Below are 24137 nucleotides of genomic sequence, written 5' to 3'. Positions count from 1 at the left end.
CAACATATGATTAAACCTTAGACCAACAAACATTAAACATCTTAATCTTTTTTTCCTGCTTTAGCTGCACGAGTTGGCCATTTGATCTTTGGAGACTGATCATGGCTGATTGTCCAAATTCAATTCCTTGTTGCTGCTCCCCATATTATTTGATCCCTCCAATCCCTGGGAAAATATCTAACTCTTTCTTCAATATGTTTACTGGCAGTTGACAGCTTACAAAGAGGTTCCATTCTGTTTCACATCCATTCTAATCCAACCCATTGCTCTCCCAAACACTGCTTCATACATACAGGGGGTCTGTAAGTCAGGTGTTTGTAAACCTGTAATGATTTGGCTTCAAGTGCTTTCTGTGATAGAGAGGTCTACAGATTCACCACAATGAAGATATTTCTTGTCATCTCAGTTCTAAATGGTTTACCCATTATCCTTCAACTACGGCCATCATCCTCCATCCAGTTCTATTAGAATTTTGTAGGTTTCTATGTACAAGTGCAGCTGTACATCCATGTTCCTATATGTGAATTCTCTCATTATGAAGACCAGCATAACATTAGCTTTTTTGCCTGCTGCAGTGACAACCTTTCCTTCAGCATCTGATTGTACACTGCCCTTTCCCAATTTATAACCATTCAGATAGTCCGCCTTCCTGCTAATGCCAACAAAATGGACACTACCCAGAAACATTACCTCACTGTTTTTTTGTCTCTTTTTGCACTATGTGATGAATGTGATGATGATGATGGTGGCTAGTTCTTCACTCGCAAAGATCAGGTGGGAATCATTGTAGGACTTTTCTTCCCACCTGCGTTGCGTAGGTTTACAGTGAGGATCAGTGAGCGTAGACAGATGCCACGCTTTAGGCCGGGGGGCATTCCACAATTGCGGCGTCAAGTCGGCAGGTTGAATATCGGAGTCTTCCTTCTCCTAGACAGACTGCCTGGCGAGGCTAGTGAGTCCCATCTACCTGGGTTTTGAATCAGAGCTGTCCTTCTTCTAGGCTGGCTGCCAACCAAGGATGATGAGCCCAGCTTGCCCACCCAGTTATACTGCTGGAGTCTTGGTCATGCCATGACGTAGCAAACTTAGTAAGAACGGGGACACCACATGGAGGCACAGTGGTGCAAGAGAGGCCATATGTGAGTGACCTGCTGCATGGGAAACCAATCAGTGGCTCTGCAGCGATCATTACAACTGAAAAGGGAGAGGCTATGGAAGACTCTTCACCTTCCTTAAGTGAGCAGGATCAATGGACTTTGTAAAAACCTCTCTGAAAGTCCACATCCATTGGTTCTCACTCATCAGTTCAGCTAACTATATTCGCTAAAAATTCCAGGACATTTGTCATTGATGTGAGGCTATCTGGGCAATAATTCCCTGATTTGTATACACTGGAGTTACATGTAGCATTAGCTTCAATCCGTAGGAACAATTCCGGAGACTAGAGTATGTCACAAAATGACTACCAATGCTTTCACTAATTCTAGGGCCACATCTTTACCTACTCTGATGTCCTTCTAGAATGTATTTCCGGTCACTTTGGATGAGAAAGAGTTTGCTATCTTGTTATACATACAGTAGTTTCTATATTATACCACCATTGCAGCCATCTTGTTAAATTGGTTTGTCAGTGTGAACTAAACTCAGCCATAGATAATGCCAAGCCCAGCTGAGGAAGGAAGAGTGTTGTACAGGGGCAAGCTGCCCCAAGCTGTAAAACCTAGAGCTACAGAAACATCTGTGAGAGGAGAGAGAAGGTGGGCTACATCTGGAGATGACTTGAAAGTGTGGCCCAGAACAGAGGACTCTGGTGAGCTGCTCTCTGTGGCCTATGTTCCAGAAGTGGTATTGGGTTTAAGAAGAAGAGTGTGAACTGCTTTAACCTTGTATCCTATTAACTTTCTCTGTTACCTCCCCCCTCCCCACGTGAATTATTAAGCAGTGTATCTATAAGCTGCTAATTTCCTTTGTCTCCTTCAAAAAGCACCTTACTTCAGCAAGTCATGCCAGTCATCAAGGCAATTTTAACCTGTATCACCTGTCATTAAATACATTCAGGAAATCACTCGGCTTTTGATCTTTTCTTGTCTCCTTTCCCCTTTGAAGAGATCTGGTATGTCACTAAAGAGTCTAGCAAATTTCTACAGATGTATCCTGGAGAACATTCTAACTGGTTGCATCACCATCTGGTATGGAGGGGGCCCTGCACAGGATCAGAAAAAGCTCCAGAGGGCTGTAAATTCAGCCATCTCCACCATGGCACTAGCCTCCTCACCATCACAAACATCTTCAAAAGGCAATGCCACAAGATGGCAGCATCTGTCGATAACGATCTTCACCACAGAACATGCTCTCTTCTCATTATTACTATTAGAGAGGATGTACAGGAACCTGAACACACACACTCAACATTTTAGAAACATTTTTTTTCTCTCTGCCATCAAATTTCTGAACAGTCCATGAACACTACCTCATTATATTTGCTCTTTATACACTATTTATTTATTTTTCGTCTATATATTTCTTGATCCTATTATAAGTTTTAGTGTATTTTATATTGCACTGTACTGCTGCCACAGAACAATAAATTTCACAGCATAATATTGATCATAAACCTGTTCTTACTAAAACCTGCTATAACTCTATAAGCTTTTTTCAGTTCGGGTGGAAACATTGGCAGTGTGAAATGTCAGGAGGAAGTTATAAGAATGCAGGGTGACTTGGACAGGTTGGGTGAGTGGGCAAATGTATGGTAGATGCAGTTTAATGTGGATAAATGTGAGGTTATCCACTTTGGTGGCAAGAACAGGAAGGCAGATTACTATCTAAATGGAGTCAAGTTAGGAAAAGGGGACTACAACGAGATCTAGGTGTTCTTGTACATCAGTCAATGAAAGCAAGCATGCAGGTACAGCAGGCAGTGAAGAAAGCTAATGGCATGCTGGCTTTTATAACAAGAGGAATTGAGTATAGGAGTAAAGAGGTCCTTCTGCAGCTGTACAGGGCCCTGGTGAGACCCCACCTGGAGTATTGTGTGCAGTTTTGGTCTCCAAATTTGAGGAAGGACATTCTTGCTATTGAGGGAGTGCAGCGTAGGTTCACAAGGTTAATTCCCAGAATGGCGGGACTGTCATATGTTGAAAGATTGGAGTGACTGGGCTTGTATACACTAGAATTTAGAAGGATGAGAGTAAATCTGATTGAAACATATAAGATTATTAAGGGATTGGACACACTGGAGGCAGGAAGCATGTTCCTGCTGATGGGTGAGTCCAGAACTAGAGGCCACAGTTTAAGAATAAGGGGTAGGCCATTTAGAACAGAGATGCGGAAAAACTTTTTCACCCAGAGAGTGGTGGATATGTGGAATGCTCTGCCCCAGAAGGCAGTGGAGGCCAAGTCTCTGGATGCATTCAAGAGAGAGTTAGATAGAGCTCTTATAGATAGCGGGGTCAAGGGATATGGGGAGAGGGCAGGAACGGGGTACTGATTGTGTATGATCAGCCATGACCACAGTGAATGGCAGTGCTGGCTAGAAGGGACGAATTGCCAACTCCTGCACCTACTGTCTATTGTCTATTGACTCTGTCTCTTTCTCCGCAGAAGCTACTTGACCTGTTATTTCCATGAATTTTATCACAAACTCTTTCCAGTTCCCCTCGCTCTCTGTAATTGTTGCTAATTTCAAGTTAATTCAGTAACTGCTGAAACTTACTAGGGGACTTCAAACCATTTTTCAGATATGGAACCACAAATAATAAATATATTTTCATTGTATTTGTGTCAATAATTTCAATGTTTATGAAGTTCTATGAAATATGAATTTAAAGTTGGTATTAATGGAAATATATGTAATATTCTATATAACTTAAAATATATGACTTGAAGCTATGTAGCTTCTGAATTCATTGTAATGTTAACTAATGTCAGCAGAGTGAGCTGGCAGGGTGTGATGATGTTGGATCCAACTGTTTAATTCTTAGATTAGACTGTTTAATTGTTATTTTCTTTGCAGTTTAACAATTAATTATCTGCCTGTATTTTAAGTAGTCGTTATACACATCTGACAGTTTTATATGCCTCTAGTAGCCATACAAAGTATAATTGTTAAAAATTCTGGAAGCACCTTAGTTCTGCATTAGGTGAATGAGTGCTTTCTCATAGGTAAACCTGGTACTGCAGTGTTTCACTAATAGCTTTCTAATTGGTTAATTCTTATCTATAAATTTGAATGGAATTTTTCTTACCACTGTAGTATAAAAGTAGCTGTTCTATCCTGACGCCATCTTAGTTCTTTAGTCTCTCCTTGCTCAATAGACCTCTGTCACTGTTCCACTTTCCTTTGCTCCAACAACTCTCAATAAAGTGATCGTGAAGCAACAAGTTTTGTGCCTTTTTCCTGACTTCTGAAAGAACCTTGGACTAAAACACCAGAATCCAACAGTGACAGCAGGTGGTACTCAGCCATTACAACATAACAATCAGTCTTCCTCACTTCTGAAAGCAGACAAGGTTTTATGGGCTCTCACAGAGATACTCCATGTTCTCTGCATAAATGATGTTGAAAATTCTCACCAATTGGGCTTCCTCATAACAAAGCAACAGGAGGAAGCCATTCAACTCAGGACTGCTCTCCTGATTACAGTGCTGATCTGAAATACAATTCATAATACAGTACTTTGCTTCCCATCCTTCAGTACGCTTTTCTAACAGAAAGATACCAGCTCCATTTTAAATGTTTAATTTTAACTGAACATCCAATATTTTACCCATTTCCATTATTATGTGAGCAAGTTTACTCCTAATTCACTTTCATGTTATAATCATGTCAAACTCAGCCAGGTCCATCATGGGCACTAGTCTTCCCAGCATCGAGCACATCTCCAAAAGATGGTGCCTCAAAAAGGTGGCATCCTTCATTCAGGATCCCCATCACCCAGGTCAACAGTTTCTCATTGCCGCCATCAGGAAGATGGTAAAGGAGACTGAAGGCTAACACTCAATGTTTTAGGAACAGTCTCTTCCCCTCCACCATCAGATTTCTGAACTGACAATGTACCTCACTATTTTCCTCTCTATTTGCACTACTTATTCAATTTAATTTTTAAAAAGATATATTTGTTATCATTTATAGGTTTTTTTTTCAGGTACTACACTGTACTGCTGTCGCAAAACAAATTTCATGACATATGCCAGTGATAATAATCCTGATTCTGATTCTGAAACTGGTGCTTCACTGGCTGTGTGACATCCAGAGATGGGAAAAGGGGAAATCAAATAGATATTTTTCATTTTGTTCCCTACTACTTCAGCACCTCAGAAGCCAAGCCACCAGTTCTGTGTGGTACAGCTATGAAATAACGCAAACATGATCTAAAATGGAATATAGCCTGTGTTGCTTGATTCTCTCTCCAAAAGTAGGCAGAATATGACAGAAAATCTGAGTTGGATTTATGTACAAAAACATAAATTGGCTGAATACATCTTGCAGCATGGAAAACAATTTAGTTAAAGAAATTAACCAATATAAGAAATCAGCACATTGTTCTATTTAGGCTATCATTACCTCTGGGTGTGTTTGCCATTGCAAGGACACCGTTTATTGCACTTCAGTCCATACAGTCCATCTGGACACATTCTGTCTTGGCAGCGGTCACCAGTAAATCCTGGTTTGCAAAGACATGCTCCATTAACATGGTAACATTCAGCTGCATTCAGGCACTCACACGTTTGGGCACATTGCAAGCCATAACTGCCGATGGGGCACTCCTCCTGACACCTATAAGAAGCAAAACATGTAGAAAGTCACGATAAGATGAGGGTCCCTTTTTCAACGCATTCAATGCATACAGGTTATTTCATATCAGATTATGAACACAAGATCAGAAATTATGTAAGATTCATACTATGACATTATTCTACTGGCTGTTTGATCTCTGTTCAAACAATCGTTATCAATACACAGACCATAAGACCCTACAAAGGATTGCGAAGACTGCTAAGAGGATCAATGGGGTCTCTCTTCAAAGTTCAAAGTAAATTTATTATCAAAGTACATATCAGAATCAGGCATATGTCATGAAACTTGTTATATGGCAGCAGTACATTGCAATACAGAACAATAAAAACTGTAAATTACAGGTATGTTAAAAATGTTAAACTAAATAATTAGAGCAAAAAGAGGGAAGAAAGTAATAAGGTGCTGTTCATGGGTTCAACGTTATGGTTCATTTTCTTGCAGGCATACTGAATATAATAGAATTAATAAAAGACTACATCAGCTTGGGCATTCAACCAGAGTGCAAAAGACAACAAACTGTGCAAATACTAAAAGAAAGAAATAATAATAATAAATAAGCAATAAATATTGAGAACATGAGATGAAGAGTCCTTGAAAGTGAGTATTTTCCACCCATCCAAGACCAGGGGTGTTGTGAACACAGGGCCCTTAGCAATATCAATGATCCCTCCCATTTGTCCAACAAGCTCTTTCACTACCATGAGGAAGCAGGTACTGTAGCATGAGGACAATTACTGTTAGGATGGAAAACAGCTTCTTCTCCCAGGCCTCGAGACTACTGAACTCACTGCCACCACCCAGGTCTTATCACATATAAAGTGCCAGTAAGATTGTACTGTGTAATTTTTAAATTGTGTCATAAATGCACATTATTATGTGTTAATTTATTTGTGGTATTATTACTTTATGTGTTATGTGTGCTCCTTGGTCTGGAGGAACATTGTCTCGTTTGGCAATTTACATGTATACAGATGAAATGATAATAAACTCAAACTTAAGATCAATGAACTTGAAATACTTTATCCTCATCAGATGATGCAATTCCAAGAATAATCTTCTTCTGATTTCAAGACTTGCTTCCACTTCATTTCTTTGGGATCTGAGGTGACAGAGGAGGTCAATGTGGGCCCTACAGATTCTGCAGCTGATGGGGCAGGAGGAGCCTGGGGGTTTGGCTGGAATTTGGGAGATGGTGCATTCCCCCCACTTACGCTAACTGAGGTGCTGATTATAAAACAAGGTGAGATTGCAGGCAAGTTGGAGGATGTGAGGAGACAAGCAGAATGAGTAAACGTGACCAGGGCAGGTGGAAAATCATGTACAAAGATAAAGGTCTTCAGTGTGATGAACCGAACAGAGCATTTGACAAGTAGCAAGACATTAGGTTATGCTGCTGTTCAAAGGGATCAGGGTGTTATTGTGAACACATCACTGAATGTCAACAGCAGGTGCTGCAGCTATTTAGATCGTTTACTCTAAGAAGGTTTAATTACAAGAGAACACGAGGGTTTCGGCCCAAAACATCATCACTACCTCCTCCCATAGATGCTGTTTGGCCTGCTGAGTTCTGCCAGCATTTTGTGTTTTTATTGATTACAAGAAATATCATTGCAACTGTACAGGGCTTTGATGAATGCACCTAGAATACTACAAACAGTTTTGGTTTCTGTACTGAAGAAAAGATAATCTTGCCATAGAAGAGGTGTGATTTAGATTCACTGGACTGGTTCCTGGGGAAGTATATGTGAGGACAGATTGAGGATCTATGCTTTAGAATTTAGAAGAATAAGAGATCTCAATGAAACCTGCAAAATTTCTAAACATCATTAAATGTAGGGAAGGTACTTTACCTGACTGAGCTGTTTAAGAGCATGGGGCACTGTTTGAGAATAAGGGTTAGACTACTGAGACTGAGGTAAGAAGAAGTATCTTTACTTGGGTTATAATGGGACATATAGGATAGGAACATTATCAGCTTGGGTAGTCATCAGATTCAAATTACCTTTCTTCTTTTAGAATCAGAGTCATAGAACACAACAGCACAGAAACAGCCTTTCAGACCTGCCTAGTCAATCTGCCTAGTCCCATTGACCTGCATGCAGGCCATAACCCTCCATACACTTCCATCTGTGTACTTGTCCAAATTTCCCTTAAATATTGAAACCAAAGCCTCATCCATCACTTCCGCTGGCAGCTCCTTCCGAGCTCTTGCCACCCTCTGAGCGAAGAACTACCTCCTCAGGTTCCCCTTCAACATTTCACCTTTCACCCTTAACCCATGACCTCTAGTTCAAGTCTCCCACAACCTCAGTACAAAAAGCCTGCTTGCATTTACCTTATCTATATCCCTCGTAATTTTGTATACCTCAATCAAATCTCCCCTCATTCTCCTATGCTCATTTTGTCAGGAAAGTTCATCTGTCTGCCGAAGTCAAAATCAGACAAGGCTGTACATGCTGCATGAAGTAAGAGGCAATGGCCCTGTGGTAACATCCTCTTGCTTGGTTCTTCATTTGGACTCATCGTTAGTTGCCTTCATTGAGCCAGCACAGCCTTTAGATATCTAACAAAATGGGTGCTTGAAGAGCAAGACCTCAAGCCTAGCACAAAAGACACTTCCTAATGAGTAGGCATTGTCTTCTCCCTTTTATACTTCTGATGGAATACCACCAATGGGCATCTCACGACACAAGAGAACTGTACACCATAACTGTTCAGTTCTGAGTGTAAGATTCTTATCTTAATTACATTAACTTCTAACAAAGGGTCAGGGATTTGACCAGGATCATCTTACACAGACCATCATTTCTGAAAAGTGCTTTTCTCTTTCCATCTCTGTGTAGCTGTCGACACTTGGGCAAAAGCTGAACATAAGGACTTCTCATACTACAAATAAGTAATCAACACTTTGCTAATAATCATTTGCTAATGCTGCACTGTGGGGTTTAAACTAGAGTTACAGAGGGATGGGAACCAGAGTGCCAGAACAGTCAGTGGCAAGGTTGTGGGAGACTGATGTTGGTAAGACCACAGACAAAGGCAAGAATCAAAAGGTTGAGCACAGTGCGACTTGTGTCCTGAACTGCGTATACTTCAATGCAAGAAGTATCGTAGGAAAGGCAGATGAGCTCAGGGTATGGATCAACACCTGGAATTATGACATTGTAGCCACGAGTGAGACAGTTGCAGGAGGGGCAGGAGTGGTAGTTCATTATTCCGGGGTTTCATTGTTTTAGACTTGACAGAGTGGAAGGGAATAAAAGAGGAGGGAAGGCGGTACAAGTCAGGAAAAATGTCACAGCAGTGCTCCATCAGGACAGACTGGAGAACTCGTCTTACGATGCTTTATGGGTGGAACTGAGAAATAAGAAAGGTATGGCCACATTAATGGGGCTATATTACAGACAACCCAGCAGTCCGATGGATTTAGGGGAACAACTTTGTGGAGAGATCGCAGACTGTTTCAAGGAACATAAAGTTGTTATAGTAGGTGATTTTAAACATTTCACATATTGACTGGGAATCCCATACTGTAAAAGGACTAGATGGGATAGAGTTTGTCAAATATGTTCTGGCAAATTTCCTTCATTGGTACATAGAAGACCCAGTGAGAGACCATGCAATTCCTGATCTGCTACTAGGGAATAAAACAGGGCAGGTGACAGAAATTTGTGTAGGGGAACACTTTGCATCTAGTTACCACAACGCCATTAGTTTCAAAATAGATATGCAAAAAATAGGTCTGGTCTGTGGTTTGAGATTCCAAATTGGAGAAAGGCCAATTTTGATGGTATCAGAAATGATCTGGCAAGGGTAAAAACACCATTATGGGAATCATATATAGGCCTCCAAACAGCAGCCAAGATGTGAAGATTGGAGAGGAAGAAAAGCATGTAATAAGGATAATGTCACAATTGTAATGGGGGATTTCAATATGCAAAGGGATTGGGAAAATCAGGTTGGTGTCAGATCGCAAGAGAGGGAGTTTGTTAAATGTCCATGAGATGGATTTTGAGAGGAGCTGGTGCTTGAGCCTACTAGGGGAAAGCCATCTTAGATTGGGGGTTGTGTAATAACCCAAATCTTATTAGGGAACTTAACGTAAAGGGACCCTTAGGAAGCAGTGATCATACTATGATTGAATTCATACTGCAATTTGAGAGGAAGAAGCAAAAGTCACATGTATCAGTATCACAATGGAATAAAGGGAATTACAGAGGCATGAGAGAGGAGATTACCCAGGTGGATTGGAGGGGGACACGGGCAGGGATGATGGCATTACAAAGGTGATTTAAGTTTCTGGGAATAGTTCACAAGGCACAGGATAGATATGTCCCACAAAAGAGGAAGCTCTCAAATGGCAGGGGTAGGCAACCGTGGCTGACAAGGGAAATTAAGGACTGCATAAAAGCCAAGGAAGTGGCATATAAGGTATCAAAAAGTGAGTGGAAAGTTGAATGTTTTAGAAGCTTTTAAAATCCAACAAAAGGCAACTAAAAATGGTATATGAAGGGAAAAGATGAAATGTGAGGGCAAACTAGCCAATAAAATAAAGTGAGATATTGAAAGTTTCTTCAGTTATATAAATAGTAAAAGGGAAAAGAGAGTTGATACTGGATCATTGGAAAATGATGCTGGTGAGGAAGAAATGGGGGACAAAGAAATGGCAGATAAACTTAATGGGTACTTTGCATCTGTCTTCACTGTGGAAGACACTAGCAGTGTGCCAGAGCTCTGTGAGTGTCAGGGAGAAGAAGTGAATACCATTGCTATTACAAAGGAAACTGTGCTAGGCAAATTCAAAGGTCTTAAGGTGGATAAGACACCTGGACCAGATGGACTATATTCCAAAGTCCTGACAGAGGTTGCCGAAGAGATAATGGAGAATCACTTGATTCTGGCATGGTCCTGGAGAAGTAGAAAATTGCAGATGTTATTTCACTCTTTAAGAAAGGAGGAAGGCAAAAGAAAGGAAATTTACAGGCCAGTTAGCTTAACCTCAGTGGTTGGGAAAGTGTTGGAGTCAATTTTTAAGGATGAAGTTTCAGGGTACTTGGAGATTAATGATAAAATAAGTTAAAGTTAGCATGGTTTGTGTAAAGGGAAATCTTGCCTGAAAAATCTGTTAGAGTTTTTCGAGAAAGTAACAAGCAGGGTGGACAAAGGAGAGGTAGTAGATGTCATTTACTTAGATTTTCAGAAGGCGAAGGTAAGGTGCCACACGAGTGCCCAACAAGATAAAATCCTGCGGCAATATTGGAAAGGTACTGGCATGGAAAGGGGAATGGCTGACAAGCAGGAGGCAGCAAATGGGAATAAAGGGGGCCTTTTCTGGTTGGCTACCAGTGAATAGTGGTTTTTCTCAGCAGTCAGTATTAGAACCGTTGCCTTTCACATTGTTCGTCAATGATTTAGATAATGGAATTGTTGGCTGTGTGGCAAAATTTGCCAATGATATTTTTCTGCCTTTTTCCGGTAACTTTTGATGCCCTGACTAATCAAGAACCTCCACCTTAAATATACTCAATGACTAGGCCTGCACAGATTCACTACCCTCTGACTAAAGAAATTCTTTCTCATCCCTGTTCTGAATGAACATCTCTCTATTGAGGCTATGCCCTCTGGTCCTAGACTCACCCACTATAGGAAACATGCTCTCCACATCCACTCTGTCTAGGCCTTTCAGTATTCGATAGGTTGTAATGAGATCCCCCCTCATTCTTCTAAACTGCATTCTTGTGAACATCCGCTAGACCCTCTCCAACACCAGCCCATCTTTTCTTAGATAGGGGCCCAAAACTGTTCACGATAGTCCAGGTGCAGTCTGACCAGTGCCTTATAAAGCCTTGGCATTACAGCCTTGCCTTTGTATTTTTGCCCTCTCAAAATGAGTGCTAACGTTGCATTTGTTTGCCTTGTCACTGATTCAATCTGCCAGCTAACCTTTAGAGAATCCTGCACGAGTACTCCCAAGTCCCTCTGTACCTCTGATTTCTGAATTTAGAAAATAGCCTTTATTTCTTCTGCCAAACTGCATGACCATGCACTTCCTTGCATTATATTCCATCTGCAACTTCCTTGTCCAATCCCCCAATCTGCTTCAGTCCCTCTGCAGTCACTCTGCTTCCTTAAGGTTTTCTGGACAGGACCTACAGTGAGGTCGTTACACCGAGGATACCGGAAGAGAGAAAGGGGGCGACGAAGAGGAAGGAAAGGATGCTTGAAGTACAGGAGACCCCAGGGGATGTACCTCTCATAAACAGGTTCACCTTCTTGGAAGCTGTCAGGACAGAAGATACTGCCAGTCTGAGAGGCGGACAGGTCTGCGAGCTGAAAATTGGTGCAGAAGCACAGCCGAGGAGTCAGACATCAGGAAGAGCCGTGGTAGTAGGGGACTCCATAGTAAGAGGTATGGAAAGGGGTTTCTGCGGCAACAGGCGAGATTTAAGGATGGTGTGTTGCTTCCCTGGTGCTAGGATCCAGGACATCACGGACTGATTGCAGGGAATCCTCAAGGGTGAAGGTGAACAGTCGGAAGTGGTAGTGCATGTCGGCACAAATGACATTGGGAGAAGAGGAAAGACATTCTGCAGTGGGACTTCAGAGAACTCGGAAGAAGGCTGAAAAGCAGGACTTCCAGGGTGGTTATCTCTGGTTTGTTTCCAGTTCCTCGTGCTGGAGAGGACAGGAACAGGGAGATAATGGATCTGAATGTGTGGCTGAGGAACTGGTGCAGGAAGCAAGGATTTACATTCTTGGACCACTGGGATCTGTTTTGGGGTAGGGATGAATTGTACAAAAGGGATGGGTTGCACCTTAATAGGCGGGGGACCAGCATTCTGGCAGACAGGTTTGCCACTGCAACACGGATGTGTTTAAACTAAGTAGTGGGGGGAGGGGATGAACTGGAAATATAAGAATGGAGTTAAAGGGAAAGTGAAAATAAGAAAAGTTTAAAAGGACAACAGAATCAATGGAGTAGAAAGCTCAAGAAGAGATCATACAGTATGGCCAAGTGAAATAGGAATTGATATGAAAGGAGAGGGGAGTACCGAATTAAAAGTATTATATATGAATGCATGAAGTATAAGGAATAAAGTAGATGAGCTTGAGGCTCAGTTGGAAATTGGCAAGTACGATGTTGTGGGAATAACTGAGACATGGCTTCAAGCGGACAGGGCCTGGGAAATGAATATTCAAGGATATACATCTTATCGAAAGGACAGACTGACTGGCAGAGGGGGTGGGGTGGCTCTGTTGGTGAGGAATGATATTCAGTCCCTTGTGAGGGGGGACATAGAATCTGGGGATGTAGAATCAGTATGGATAGAACTGAGACATTCTAAGGGTAGAAAGACCCTAATGGGAGTTATCTACAGGCCTCCAAACAGCAGTCTGGATGTAGGGTGTAAGTTGAATGAAGAGTTAAAATTGGCATGTCGCAAAGGTAATGACACAGTTGTCATGGGGGATTTCAACATGCAGGTAGACTGGGAGAATCAGAATGGCACTGGACCCCAAGAAAGGGAGTTTGTGGAGTGCCTCCGAGATGGATTCTTAGAACAGCTTGTACTGGAGCCTACCAGGGAGAAGGCAATTCTAGATTTAGTGTTGTGCAATGAACCGGATTTGATCAGGGACCTCGAGGTAAAGGAACCATTCGGAGGTAGTGACCATAATATGATATGTTTTAACCTACAATTTGAGAAGGAGAAGGGAAAATCGGATGTGTCAGTATTACAGTTGAACAAAGGGAACTATGGAGCTATGAGGGAGGAGCTGGCCAAAGTTCAATGGAACAATACCCTAGCAGGGAAGACAGTGGAACAACAATGGCAGGTATTTCTGGGAATAATGCAGAAGGTGCAGGATCGGTTCATTCCAAAGAGGAAGGAAGATCCTAAGGGGAGTAAGGGGCGGCCATGGCTGATGAGGGAAGTAAAGGGCAGTATAAAAATAAAAGAGAAGTATAACATAGCAAAGATGAGCGGGAAACCGGAGGACTGGGAAGCTTTTAAAGAGCAACAGAAGATAACAAGAAAGGTAATACGCCAAGAAAAAATGAGGTACGAAGGTAAACTAGCCAAGAATATAAAGGAGGATAGTAAAAGCTTCTTTAGGTATGTGAATAGCAAAAAAATAGTTAAGACCAAAATTGGGCCATTGAAGACAGAAACGGGTGAATTTATTATGGGGAACAAGGAAATGGCAGATGAGTTGAACAGGTACTTTGGATCTGTCTTCACTAGGGAAGACACAAACAATCTCCCAGATGTAATAGTGGCCAAAGGAACTAGGGTAAAGGATGAACTGAAGGAAATTTCTATTAGGCAAGAAACGGTGTTGGATAGACTGTTGAGTCTGAAGGCTGATAAGTCCCCAGGACCTGATGGTCTGCATCCCAGGGTACTTAAAGAGGTGGCTCTAGAAATCGTGGACACATTGGTAATCATTTTCCAATGTTCTATAGATTCAGGAACAGTTCCTGCTGATTGGAGGGTGGCTAATGTTGTCCCACTTTTCAAGAAAGGAGGGAGAGAGAAAACAGGGAATTATAGACTGGTTAGCCTGACGTCAGTGGTGGGAAAGATGCTGGAGTCAATTATAAAAGAGGAACTTACGACACATTTGGATAGCAGTAGAAAGATCAGTCCAAGTCAGCATGGATTTATGAAGGGAAAATCATGCTTGACTAATCTTCTGGAGTTTTTTGAGGATGTAACTATGAAAATGGACAAGGGAGAGCCAGTGGATGTAGTGTACCTGGACTTCCAGAAAGCTTTTGATAAAGTCCCACATAGGAGATTAGTGGGCAAAATTAGGGCACATGGTATTGGGGCAGAGTACTGACATGGATAGAAAATTGGTTGGCTGACAGGAAACAAAGAGTAGTGATTAACGGGTCCCTTTCGGAATGGCAGGCTGTTACCAGTGGGGTACCGCAAGGTTCGGTGCTGGGACCGCAGCTGTTTACAATATACATTAATGATTTAGATGAAGGGATTAGATAGATAGATAGATAGATAGATAGATACTTTATTCATCCCCATGGGGAAATTCAACTTTTTTTCCAATGTCCCATACACTTCTTGTAGCAAAACTAATTACATACAATACTTAACTCAGTAAAAAAATATGATATGCATCTAAATCACTATCTCAAAAAGCATTAATAATAGCTTTTAAAAAGTTCTTAAGTCCTGGCGGTAGAATTGTAAAGCCTAATGGCATTGGGGAGTATTGACCTCTTCATCCTGTCTGAGGAGCATTGTATCGATAGTAACCTGTCGCTGAAACTGCTTCTCTGTCTCTGGATGGTGCTATGTAGAGGATGTTCAGAGTTATCCATAATTGACCGTAGCCTACTCAGCGCCCTTCGCTCAGCTACCAATGTTAAACTCTCCAGTACTTTGCCCACGACAGAGCCCGCCTTCCTTACCAGCTTATTAAGACGTGAGGCGTCCCTCTTCTTAATGCTTCCTCCCCAACACGCCACCACAAAGAAGAGGGCGCTCTCCACAACTGACCTATAGAACATCTTCAGCATCTCACTACAGACATTGAATGACGCCAACCTTCTTAGGAAGTACAGTCGACTCTGTGCCTTCCTGCACAAGGCATCTGTGTTGGCAGTCCAGTCTAGCTTCTCGTCTAACTGTACTCCCAGATACTTGTAGGTCTTAACCTGCTCCACACATTCTCCATTAATGTTCACTGGCTCCATATGAGGCCTAGATCTCCTAAAGTCCACCACCATCTCCTTGGTCTTGGTGATATTGAGACGCAGGTAGTTTGAGTTGCACCATATCACAAAGTCCTGTATCAGTTTCCTATACTCCTCCTCCTGTCCATTCCTGACACACCCCACTATGGCCGTGTCATCAGCGAACTTCTGCACATGGCATTAAAAGTAACATTAGCAAATCTGCCGATGACACAAAGCTGGGTGGCATGTGAAATGTTATGAGAATGCAGGGTGACTTGGACAGGTTGGGTGAGTGGGCAAATGTATGGCAGATGCAGTTTAATGTGGATAAATGTGAGGTTATCCACTTTGGTGGCAAGAACAGGAAGGCAGATTACTATCTAAATGGAGTCAAGTTAGGAAAGGGGGAAGTACAACGAGATCTAGGTGTTCTTGTACATCAGTCAATGAAAGCAAGCATGCAGGTACAGCAGGCAGTGAAGAAAGCTAATGGCATGCTGGCTTTTATAACAAGAGGAATTGAGTATAGGAGTAAAGAGGTCCTTCTGCAGCTGTATAGGGCCCTGGTGAGACCCCACCTGGAATATTGTGTGCAGTTTTGGTCTCCAAATTTGAGGAAGGACATTCTTGCTATTGAGGGAGTGCAGCGTAGGTTCACAAGGTTAATTCCCGGAATGGTGGGACTGTCATATGTTGAAAGATTGGAGCGACTGGGCTTGTATACACTGGAATTTAGAAGGATGAGAGGGGATCTGATTGAAACATATGAGATTATAAGGGATTGGACACCCTGGAGGCAGGAAGCATGTTCCCGCTGATGGGTGAGTCCAGAACTAGAGGCCACAGTTTAAGAATAAGGGGTAGGCCATTTAGAACGGAGTTCAGGAAGAACTTTTTCACCCAGAGTGTGGTGGATATGTGGAATGCTATGCCCCAGAAGGCAGTGGAGGCCAAGTCTCTGGATGCATTCAAGAGAGAGTTAGATAGAGCTCCTATAGATAGAGGGGTCAATGGATATGGGGAGAGGGCAGGAACGGGGTACTGATTGTGTATGATCAGCCATGATCACAGTGAATGGCGGTGCTGGCTAGAAGGGCCGAATGGCCTACTCCGGCACCTATTGTCTATTGTCTATTAACACTATCTGCCACTTCACCTATCTTCGTATTGTCTGCAAGCTTGGCCGCAAAGTCATCAGTTTGTTAATCCAAATCATAAAGGCCTCCTTTATTCCAACTCTTTCCCTCTTACCAGTCAGTCAATCTTCTATCCATGCTAGTACCTTCCCTGTAATATCATGGGCTCTTATCTTGTTAAGCAGCCTTATGTGTGGTGCCTTGTCAAAGGCCTTCTGAATATCTAAATAAATAACATCTGCTGACTATCCTTTGTCTATTCTGTCTGTTATCTCCTTAAAAACATTCCAACAGTTTGTCAGACAAGATTTTCCTTTAGAAAACCATGCTGACTTTGACCTGTTTTATCATGTGCCTCCAAGTACCCTGAAGCTTCATTACAAATAATGGACTTCAACATCTTTTGAACCATGGAGGTTAGGCTATCTGACTTAGAATTTACATTCTTTTGCTTCCCTCCCTTCTTAAAACATGAAGTGACATTTGCAATTTTCTAGTCCTCAGGTACCAATCCAGGATCTAAATATTCTTACTAATACCTCCACAATCTCTTCAGCTACCTCTTTCAGAATCCTAGAGTATAGTCTATCTGGTCCAAGTGACTTTGTGACTTTTACCTTCAGGCTTTTCAGTTTCCCAGGTATTTTCTCCTTAATAATAGCAATACACTCACTTCTGCCCCCTAATGCTCTTGCATTTTTGGCATTCTGCTAGTGTCTTCCACAGTGAAGACTGATGCAAAATACTTATTAAGTTCCTCCACCAATTTTTTGTCCTCCATACTACCTCCCCAGTGTCATTTTCCAGCAGTCTGATAATCACTCTTGTCTCTCTTTTACTATTATACTGTATATCTGAAAAAAACTTTTTGTGTCTTCTTTTACATTATTGGCTAGCTTCCCTCAAACTTTATCTTTTCTCTCATTATGGGTTTTTAAGTTGGTTTGTAAAAGCTTTTCAATCCTCTACCTTCCCACTAATTTTTGCTTTTATGCCGTCTTTGACTTCCCTTGTCAGCCATAGTTACCTCATCCTCCCTTTAGAATACTTTTTCATCTTTGGAATGTAACTTTCCTGCACCTTCTGAATTTCTCCCAAGAAAAACAGCCATTGCTGTTCTGCCATCATCCCTGCTGGTGTCCTCATCCATTCAACTTTGGCCAGCTCCTCTCTCATGCTTCTGTGATGCCCTTTACTCCACTGTAATAACATTGGATTTTATCTTCTCCTTCTCAAACTGTAAGGTGAATTTGATCACATTATGATCAATGCCTCCCTCCTAAGGTTTCCTTTTCCTTAAGCTTCCTAATCAAATCTGGGTCATTACATTACACCCAGTCCAACATTGCCATCCTCCTAGCAGGCTCAACCATAAGCTGCTCTAAAAAGCCATCTTGAAGGCATTCTATAAATTCCCTCTCTTGGGATCCGGGATCCAGGATCAACTGGATTTTCCCAATCTACCTGCATATTAAAATCCCCCAAGATTATAGCAACATTGCCCTTTTTACATGTCTTTTCAATCTCCTGTTGTAATTTGTGGCCCATATCCTGGCTACTGTTTGGAAGCCTGTGTGGGTCCATTTTACTCCTGCAGTTTCTTAACTCTTTCTATAGGGATTCTACATCTTCCACTCCGATGTCACCTCTTTCCAAGGATTTAATTTCATTTTTTACCAACAGAGCCACCCCACCCTTTCTGCTTACCTGTCTGTCCTTTTGATACAACGTGTATCCTTGGATGTTAGTTTCCAACTATTATCTTCTTTCAGCTATGACTGAGAGATGCATCATCATACCTGCCAATCGCTAACTGTGCTACATGATCACCTACCCTATTCCATATACTGTGTACATTCAAATATACTGTAACACCTTTAGTACTGTATTAATTTGATTTGTCCCCGTTACACTTTAACTCATCCACTGAGTGCAATTTTCCCTATCATCTGCCTGCCTTCCCTCACAGTCTCACTACACACTGCATCTAGCTGTCTACGAACTGCCCCACCTTCAGCCCTATCCCCTACATAAAAGTCAGTATTTTCCAGGAAAGAGCAAAATGATGGGAGATGAGACTAAAATAACGAAACGAGACTGAAATAGGTCAGCATTTTATTGACCTATGTTGTGTGAACTACATTACAGTCCAAGTTAAATAATACAATGAATAAGGTGGAATAAACAATACAGAAGATAAACCCATTTGGCCAATGGGCCATAGTCCCATAAATCCCATTCTCCCTATCATTACTTGGAATAGTACAACGTAGAAACAGGCTATTTGGCCCACCATGTTCTGTGTAGAACACAATGCTAAATTAAACTTCTGCCCACACACAATCCGTATCCTAACATGCCCTGCACTTTTTTGTTCCATTCTTAAAGCCTCTTAAAGTTTATTCCCTATGAGAAAGCAAGTCAAAAACAGCATAAAAGCAACAGAGAAGGCACATAATATAGAAAAGATTACTGCGGTTAGAGGATTGAGAAGATTTTAAAACAAACAGAATGCAACTAAAAATAGGAGAGAAAAGATTAAATATGCAGGAAAGTCAGCCAATAATATCAAAGAAGATACCAGAAGTTTTTTCAGATATATAAAGAGTAAAAGAGAGGTGAGAGTGGATATTGGACTACTGGAGAATGATGCTGGAGCAGTGGTAATGGGGAAAAAAGAAATGGCATATGATCTTAATAAGGATTTTGTGTCAGTCTGCACTGTGGAAGACACTAGTACTATGTCAGCAGGCAGAAGTGAGTGTAGTTGTAATTAATAAGGACAAAGTGCTTGGGAAGCTGAAAGATCTGAAGGTAAATAAGTTACCTGGATCAGAGGGACTACACCCCAGGGTTCTGAAAAAGGTAGCTGAAGAGATTGTAAAAACATTAGTAATGATCTTTCAAGAATCACTAGATTGTGGAATGGTTCTGAAGGATAAGAAAATTGCACATTCACTCCACTCCATAAGAAGGGAGGGAGGCAGAAGAAAGGAAATTTTAGGCCAATTAGCCTGACTTCAGTAGTTGGGAAGATGTTGGAGTCTATTATTAAGGATGAGGTTTTGGGTACTTGGAGGTGCTTGATAAAGTAGGCCAAAATCAGCATGGTTTCCTTAAGAGTAAATCTTGCTTGACAAATCTGTTGGAATTCTTTGAGGAAATAACAGGCAGATGGACAAAGGAGAATCAGTGGATGTTGTTTACTTGGATTTTCAGAAGGCCTATGACAAGGTGCTGCACATGAGACTGTTTAACAAGATAAGAACCTATGGTATTACGGAAAGGTACTGACATGGATAGAAGATTGGCTGCCTGACAGGAAGCAAAAAACCTATTCTGGTTAAAGAGGGCCTATTCTAGTTGGCTGCTGGTGATTAGTGGGGTCCGCAGGGGTCGGTATTGTGATGGCTTTTTTTCACGTTATATGTCGAACGATTTGTGTGACAGAATTAATGGCTTTGTGGTGAAGTTTGCAGATGATACTAAGATAGGTGGAGGGGCAGGTAGTGTTGAGGAAACAGGAAGGCTTGGACAGATTAAGAGAACGGGCAAAGAAGTGGCAGATGGTGTTATGTCTTGTAACTTCAAAACATTAAACTCATTCAAAGCAAGACACTGGAGTTCAAATGTTAGTCTAACTTTAAGTTTACTTTAAGCAAGGCATGTACATATCATGTGGTAGGGTGATGAAGTATGCAATTAATGTATTTTTACATATAACCCATAATTAATAATTTAAACAAAGAAGAATACTTAATCAACTAATATATACACACGATTGCTCAAATACTATTAAAATACTAAATACATAATAGATGGAATATAGAGCAACACACACAAAATGCTGGAGGAGCTAAGCAAGTCAGGATGGGAATAAACAGACGATTTAAAGAATAAAGGCGTAGACTAAACAGAGAGAAAATTAAAAAATCAGAGATGCAAAGGATTTGGGAGACCTTTTGCAGAATTCCCTAAAAGTTAACTTGCAGGTGACCTATCCAGAGCTCACAATTCTGATCAGTGCTCAGCCACAATCATCTTCCTCTCTCACATTGTGGAGCAAGAGACTGATTTAAGTCTTTTTAGCTAATATTAGTAAAAGTTTGCCAAGATCCTTGCATCATCCTTAAGGAAAGCTTCTGATTTTCTCCTCAGAGGGCTGAGTTCGCTTGTCCTTGAAGATTTAATCTATCACAATGTAAGTTCCTTCTGGGCATCATATATCCACATTAAAATCCATCTGCTGCTTACTGCTCTATCTACATACATGATGCAAATTGCAAGTCCCATTTTTACTTGTTATCTTCACTGTGTCACTGGCAAATTTAATAATGTAATTTTGGTCAAACATCCTACTTCAGTTGTAAATACTTCAGCTAGTAGAAAGATGGGAACAAATGCTGTGGAACTTTACTGAAGACTCCTTTCTAAGTAAGTACTGTTTAATAATCACTGGCTTTGAAAAATAAACATAGAGGCCTGTAAATGAAAGCATGAAGCTGGTAGTGCTCAGGTCAGTGGAAGGTGGGGGAGATGTGGGGGTACTGGTGGCCATGCTAGTTTTGTGTTGGATATCTTCACCCCCACTGCCCTACCCTTTAGCAGGTAGTTCTACCCTCGAGTCCATGGAGCCCTCAGTTAACTGTAAGATACTATGGCATAACAAAGGTGGCAAACCCCTGCTCTATAGCTACAAGGCAATGGGATCAGGTCTTACTTATGAAAATGGTAGCCTACCATTTTGGTAGGGCCAACCAAGGGTCAGCCAGGAGGTAGGTGTGGCTAGAACAGGAGAGAGGGAAAAATAATGGGATGCAAATGGTTGGGTGTAATAAGAATTTGTGGATTGGGAATGTGGTTGGGATGGGATTAGTGCAAATGATGTGGTGCGTCAGGAACACAATTGGGTGGTGTATAGTTCTGGAGGCCTGAATCACATTGGCAATGAAAGGCCAGAGTCTACTCATTGGACTCAACAGCCATGGGCTGGATTCTTTAAACGATAAACTGTCTGCTTAAAGCTTGTTTCTAGGTGAGTTCACGATGTTCACAGAAACATCAAAATGTTATTGTATATCATCTTGGGTCAGCCTCTAAACATGGGTGAATTTTATGTACAGAAAGCCTAGAACTAACTTCACTCAGAAAACTTCACCTAAAGAAAACAATTGGATTTTTGGTAAAATTCAATAGCCCATTCACAAATAGCAGTGACTCATGATTTAATTTCAAAGGCATGGTTGTTTTCACTGCAATTTTATTGACTAAAAGTCCACAGCTGACTGTACAGAAACATCTGGTAGATGTTGAGTAATCAGCATCTATAATTTTGTTGATTATTGAGTTTTCATTAAAGTTTATTGAAAACAATCTAATTTCCAGAGAGGGGTTGTGACAAACAAACTGTGAATACAGATAAAAAGTTGACAAAAACTATCAGTAATAATATTGGTCTGAATGTATCCACTGTGAAGTTTAAATAATAACTCTGGTCTCAGTGAGTCCACGGTGAGGTTTGGATAATAATATTGTTCTCAGTGAGTCCACGGTGAGGTTTGGATAATAATATTGTTCTCAGTGTATCCACGCTGAGGTTTGGATAATAATATTGTTCTCAGTGTGTCCACGGTGAGGTTTGGATAATAATATTGTTCTCAGTGAGTTCACGGTGAGGTTTGGATAATAATATTGTTCTCAGTGTATCCACGGTGAGGTTTGGATAATAATATTGTTCTCAGTGTTTTCACGGTGAGGTTTGGATAATAATATTGTTCTCAGTGAGTCCACGGTGAGGTTTGGATAATAATATTGTTCTCAGTGTATCCACGGTGAGGTTTCGATAATAATATTGTTCTCAGTGAGTCCACGGTGAGGTTTGGATAATAATATTGTTCTCAGTGAGTCCACGGTGAGGTTTGGATAATAATATTGTTCTCAGTGAGTCCACGGTGAGGTTTGGGTAATAATATTGTTCTCAGTGAGTTCACGGTGAGGTTTGGATAATAATATTGTTCTCAGTGAGTCCACGGTGAGGTTTGGATAATAATATTGTTCTCAGTGAGTTCACGGTGAGGTTTGGATAATAATATTGTTCTCAGTGAGTCCACGGTGAGGTTTGGATAATAATATTGTTCTCAGTGTATCCACGGTGAGGTTTGGATAATAATATTGTTCTCAGTGTGTTCACGGTGAGGTTTGGATAATAATATTGTTCTCTGTGTATCCACGGTGAGGTTTGGATAATAATATTGTTCTCTGTGTATCCACGGTGAGGTTTGGATAATAATATTGTTCTCTGTGTATCCACGGTGAGGTTTGGATAATAATATTGTTCTCTGTGTATCCACGGTGAGGTTTGGATAATAATATTGTTCTCAGTGTATCCACGGTGAGGTTTGGATAATAATATTGTTCTCTGTGTATCCACGGTGAGGTTTGGATAATAATATTGTTCTCTGTGTATCCACGGTGAGGTTTGGATAATAATATTGTTCTCAGTGTATCCACGGTGAGGTTTGGATAATAATATTGTTCTCAGTGTATCCACGGTGAGGTTTGGATAATAATATTGTTCTCAGTGAGTTCACGGTGAGGTTTGGATAATAATATTGTTCTCAGTGTATCCACGGTGAGGTTTGGATAATAATATTGTTCTCAGTGTATCCACGGTGAGGTTTGGATAATAATATTGTTCTCAGTGTATCCACGGTGAGGTTTGGATAATAATATTGTTCTCAGTGAGTTCACGGTGAGGTTTGGATAATAATATTGTTCTCAGTGAGTTCACGGTGAGGTTTGGATAATAATATTGTTCTCAGTGTATCCACGGTGAGGTTTGGATAATAATATTGTTCTCAGTGAGTTCACGGTGAGGTTTGGATAATAATATTGTTCTCAGTGTATCCACGGTGAGGTTTGGATAATAATATTGTTCTCAGTGAGTTCACGGTGAGGTTTGGATAATAATATTGTTCTCAGTGTATCCACGGTGAGGTTTGGATAATAATATTGTTCTCAGTGAGTTCACGGTGAGGTTTGGATAATAATATTGTTCTCAGTGAGTTCACGGTGAGGTTTGGATAATAATATTGTTCTCAGTGAGTTCACGGTGAGGTTTGGATAATAATATTGTTCTCTGTGTATCCACGGTGAGGTTTGGATAATAATATTGTTCTCAGTGTATCCACGGTGAGGTTTGGATAATAATATTGTTCTCAGTGTATCCACGGTGAGGTTTGGATAATAATATTGTTCTCTGTGTATCCACGTTGAGGTTTGGATAATAATATTGTTCTCAGAGAGTTCACGGTGAGGTTTGGATAATAATATTGTTCTCAGTGTATCCACGGTGAGGTTTGGATAATAATATTGTTCTCAGTGAGTTCACGGTGAGGTTGGGATAATAATATTGTTCTCAGTGAGTCCACGGTGACGTTTGGATAATAATATTGTTCTCAGTGTGTCCACGGTGAGGTTTGGATAATAATATTGT

The 24137-nt window shown here is 41.1% G+C and overlaps 1 protein-coding gene across 2 annotated transcripts in view; it reads right to left on the bottom strand.

Moving 5' to 3' along the window:
- Positions 1 to 24137, bottom strand: part of megf11 (multiple EGF-like-domains 11) — a 411744-nt gene that overhangs the window by 91331 nt on the left and 296276 nt on the right. For both annotated transcript variants that reach the window (XM_073032726.1, XM_073032727.1), the window contains exon 9: positions 5567 to 5779. In XM_073032726.1, coding sequence (XP_072888827.1) covers positions 5567 to 5779 — 213 coding nt within the window. The remainder of the gene's footprint in view (positions 1 to 5566; positions 5780 to 24137) is intronic.

This window comes from Hemitrygon akajei, chromosome 30 (assembly GCF_048418815.1).
Source record: "Hemitrygon akajei chromosome 30, sHemAka1.3, whole genome shotgun sequence".
Taxonomy (NCBI): domain Eukaryota; kingdom Metazoa; phylum Chordata; class Chondrichthyes; order Myliobatiformes; family Dasyatidae; genus Hemitrygon; species Hemitrygon akajei.
The sequence above is the reverse complement of the archived record's forward strand: the minus strand, read 5'-3'. Positions and strand labels throughout refer to the sequence as shown.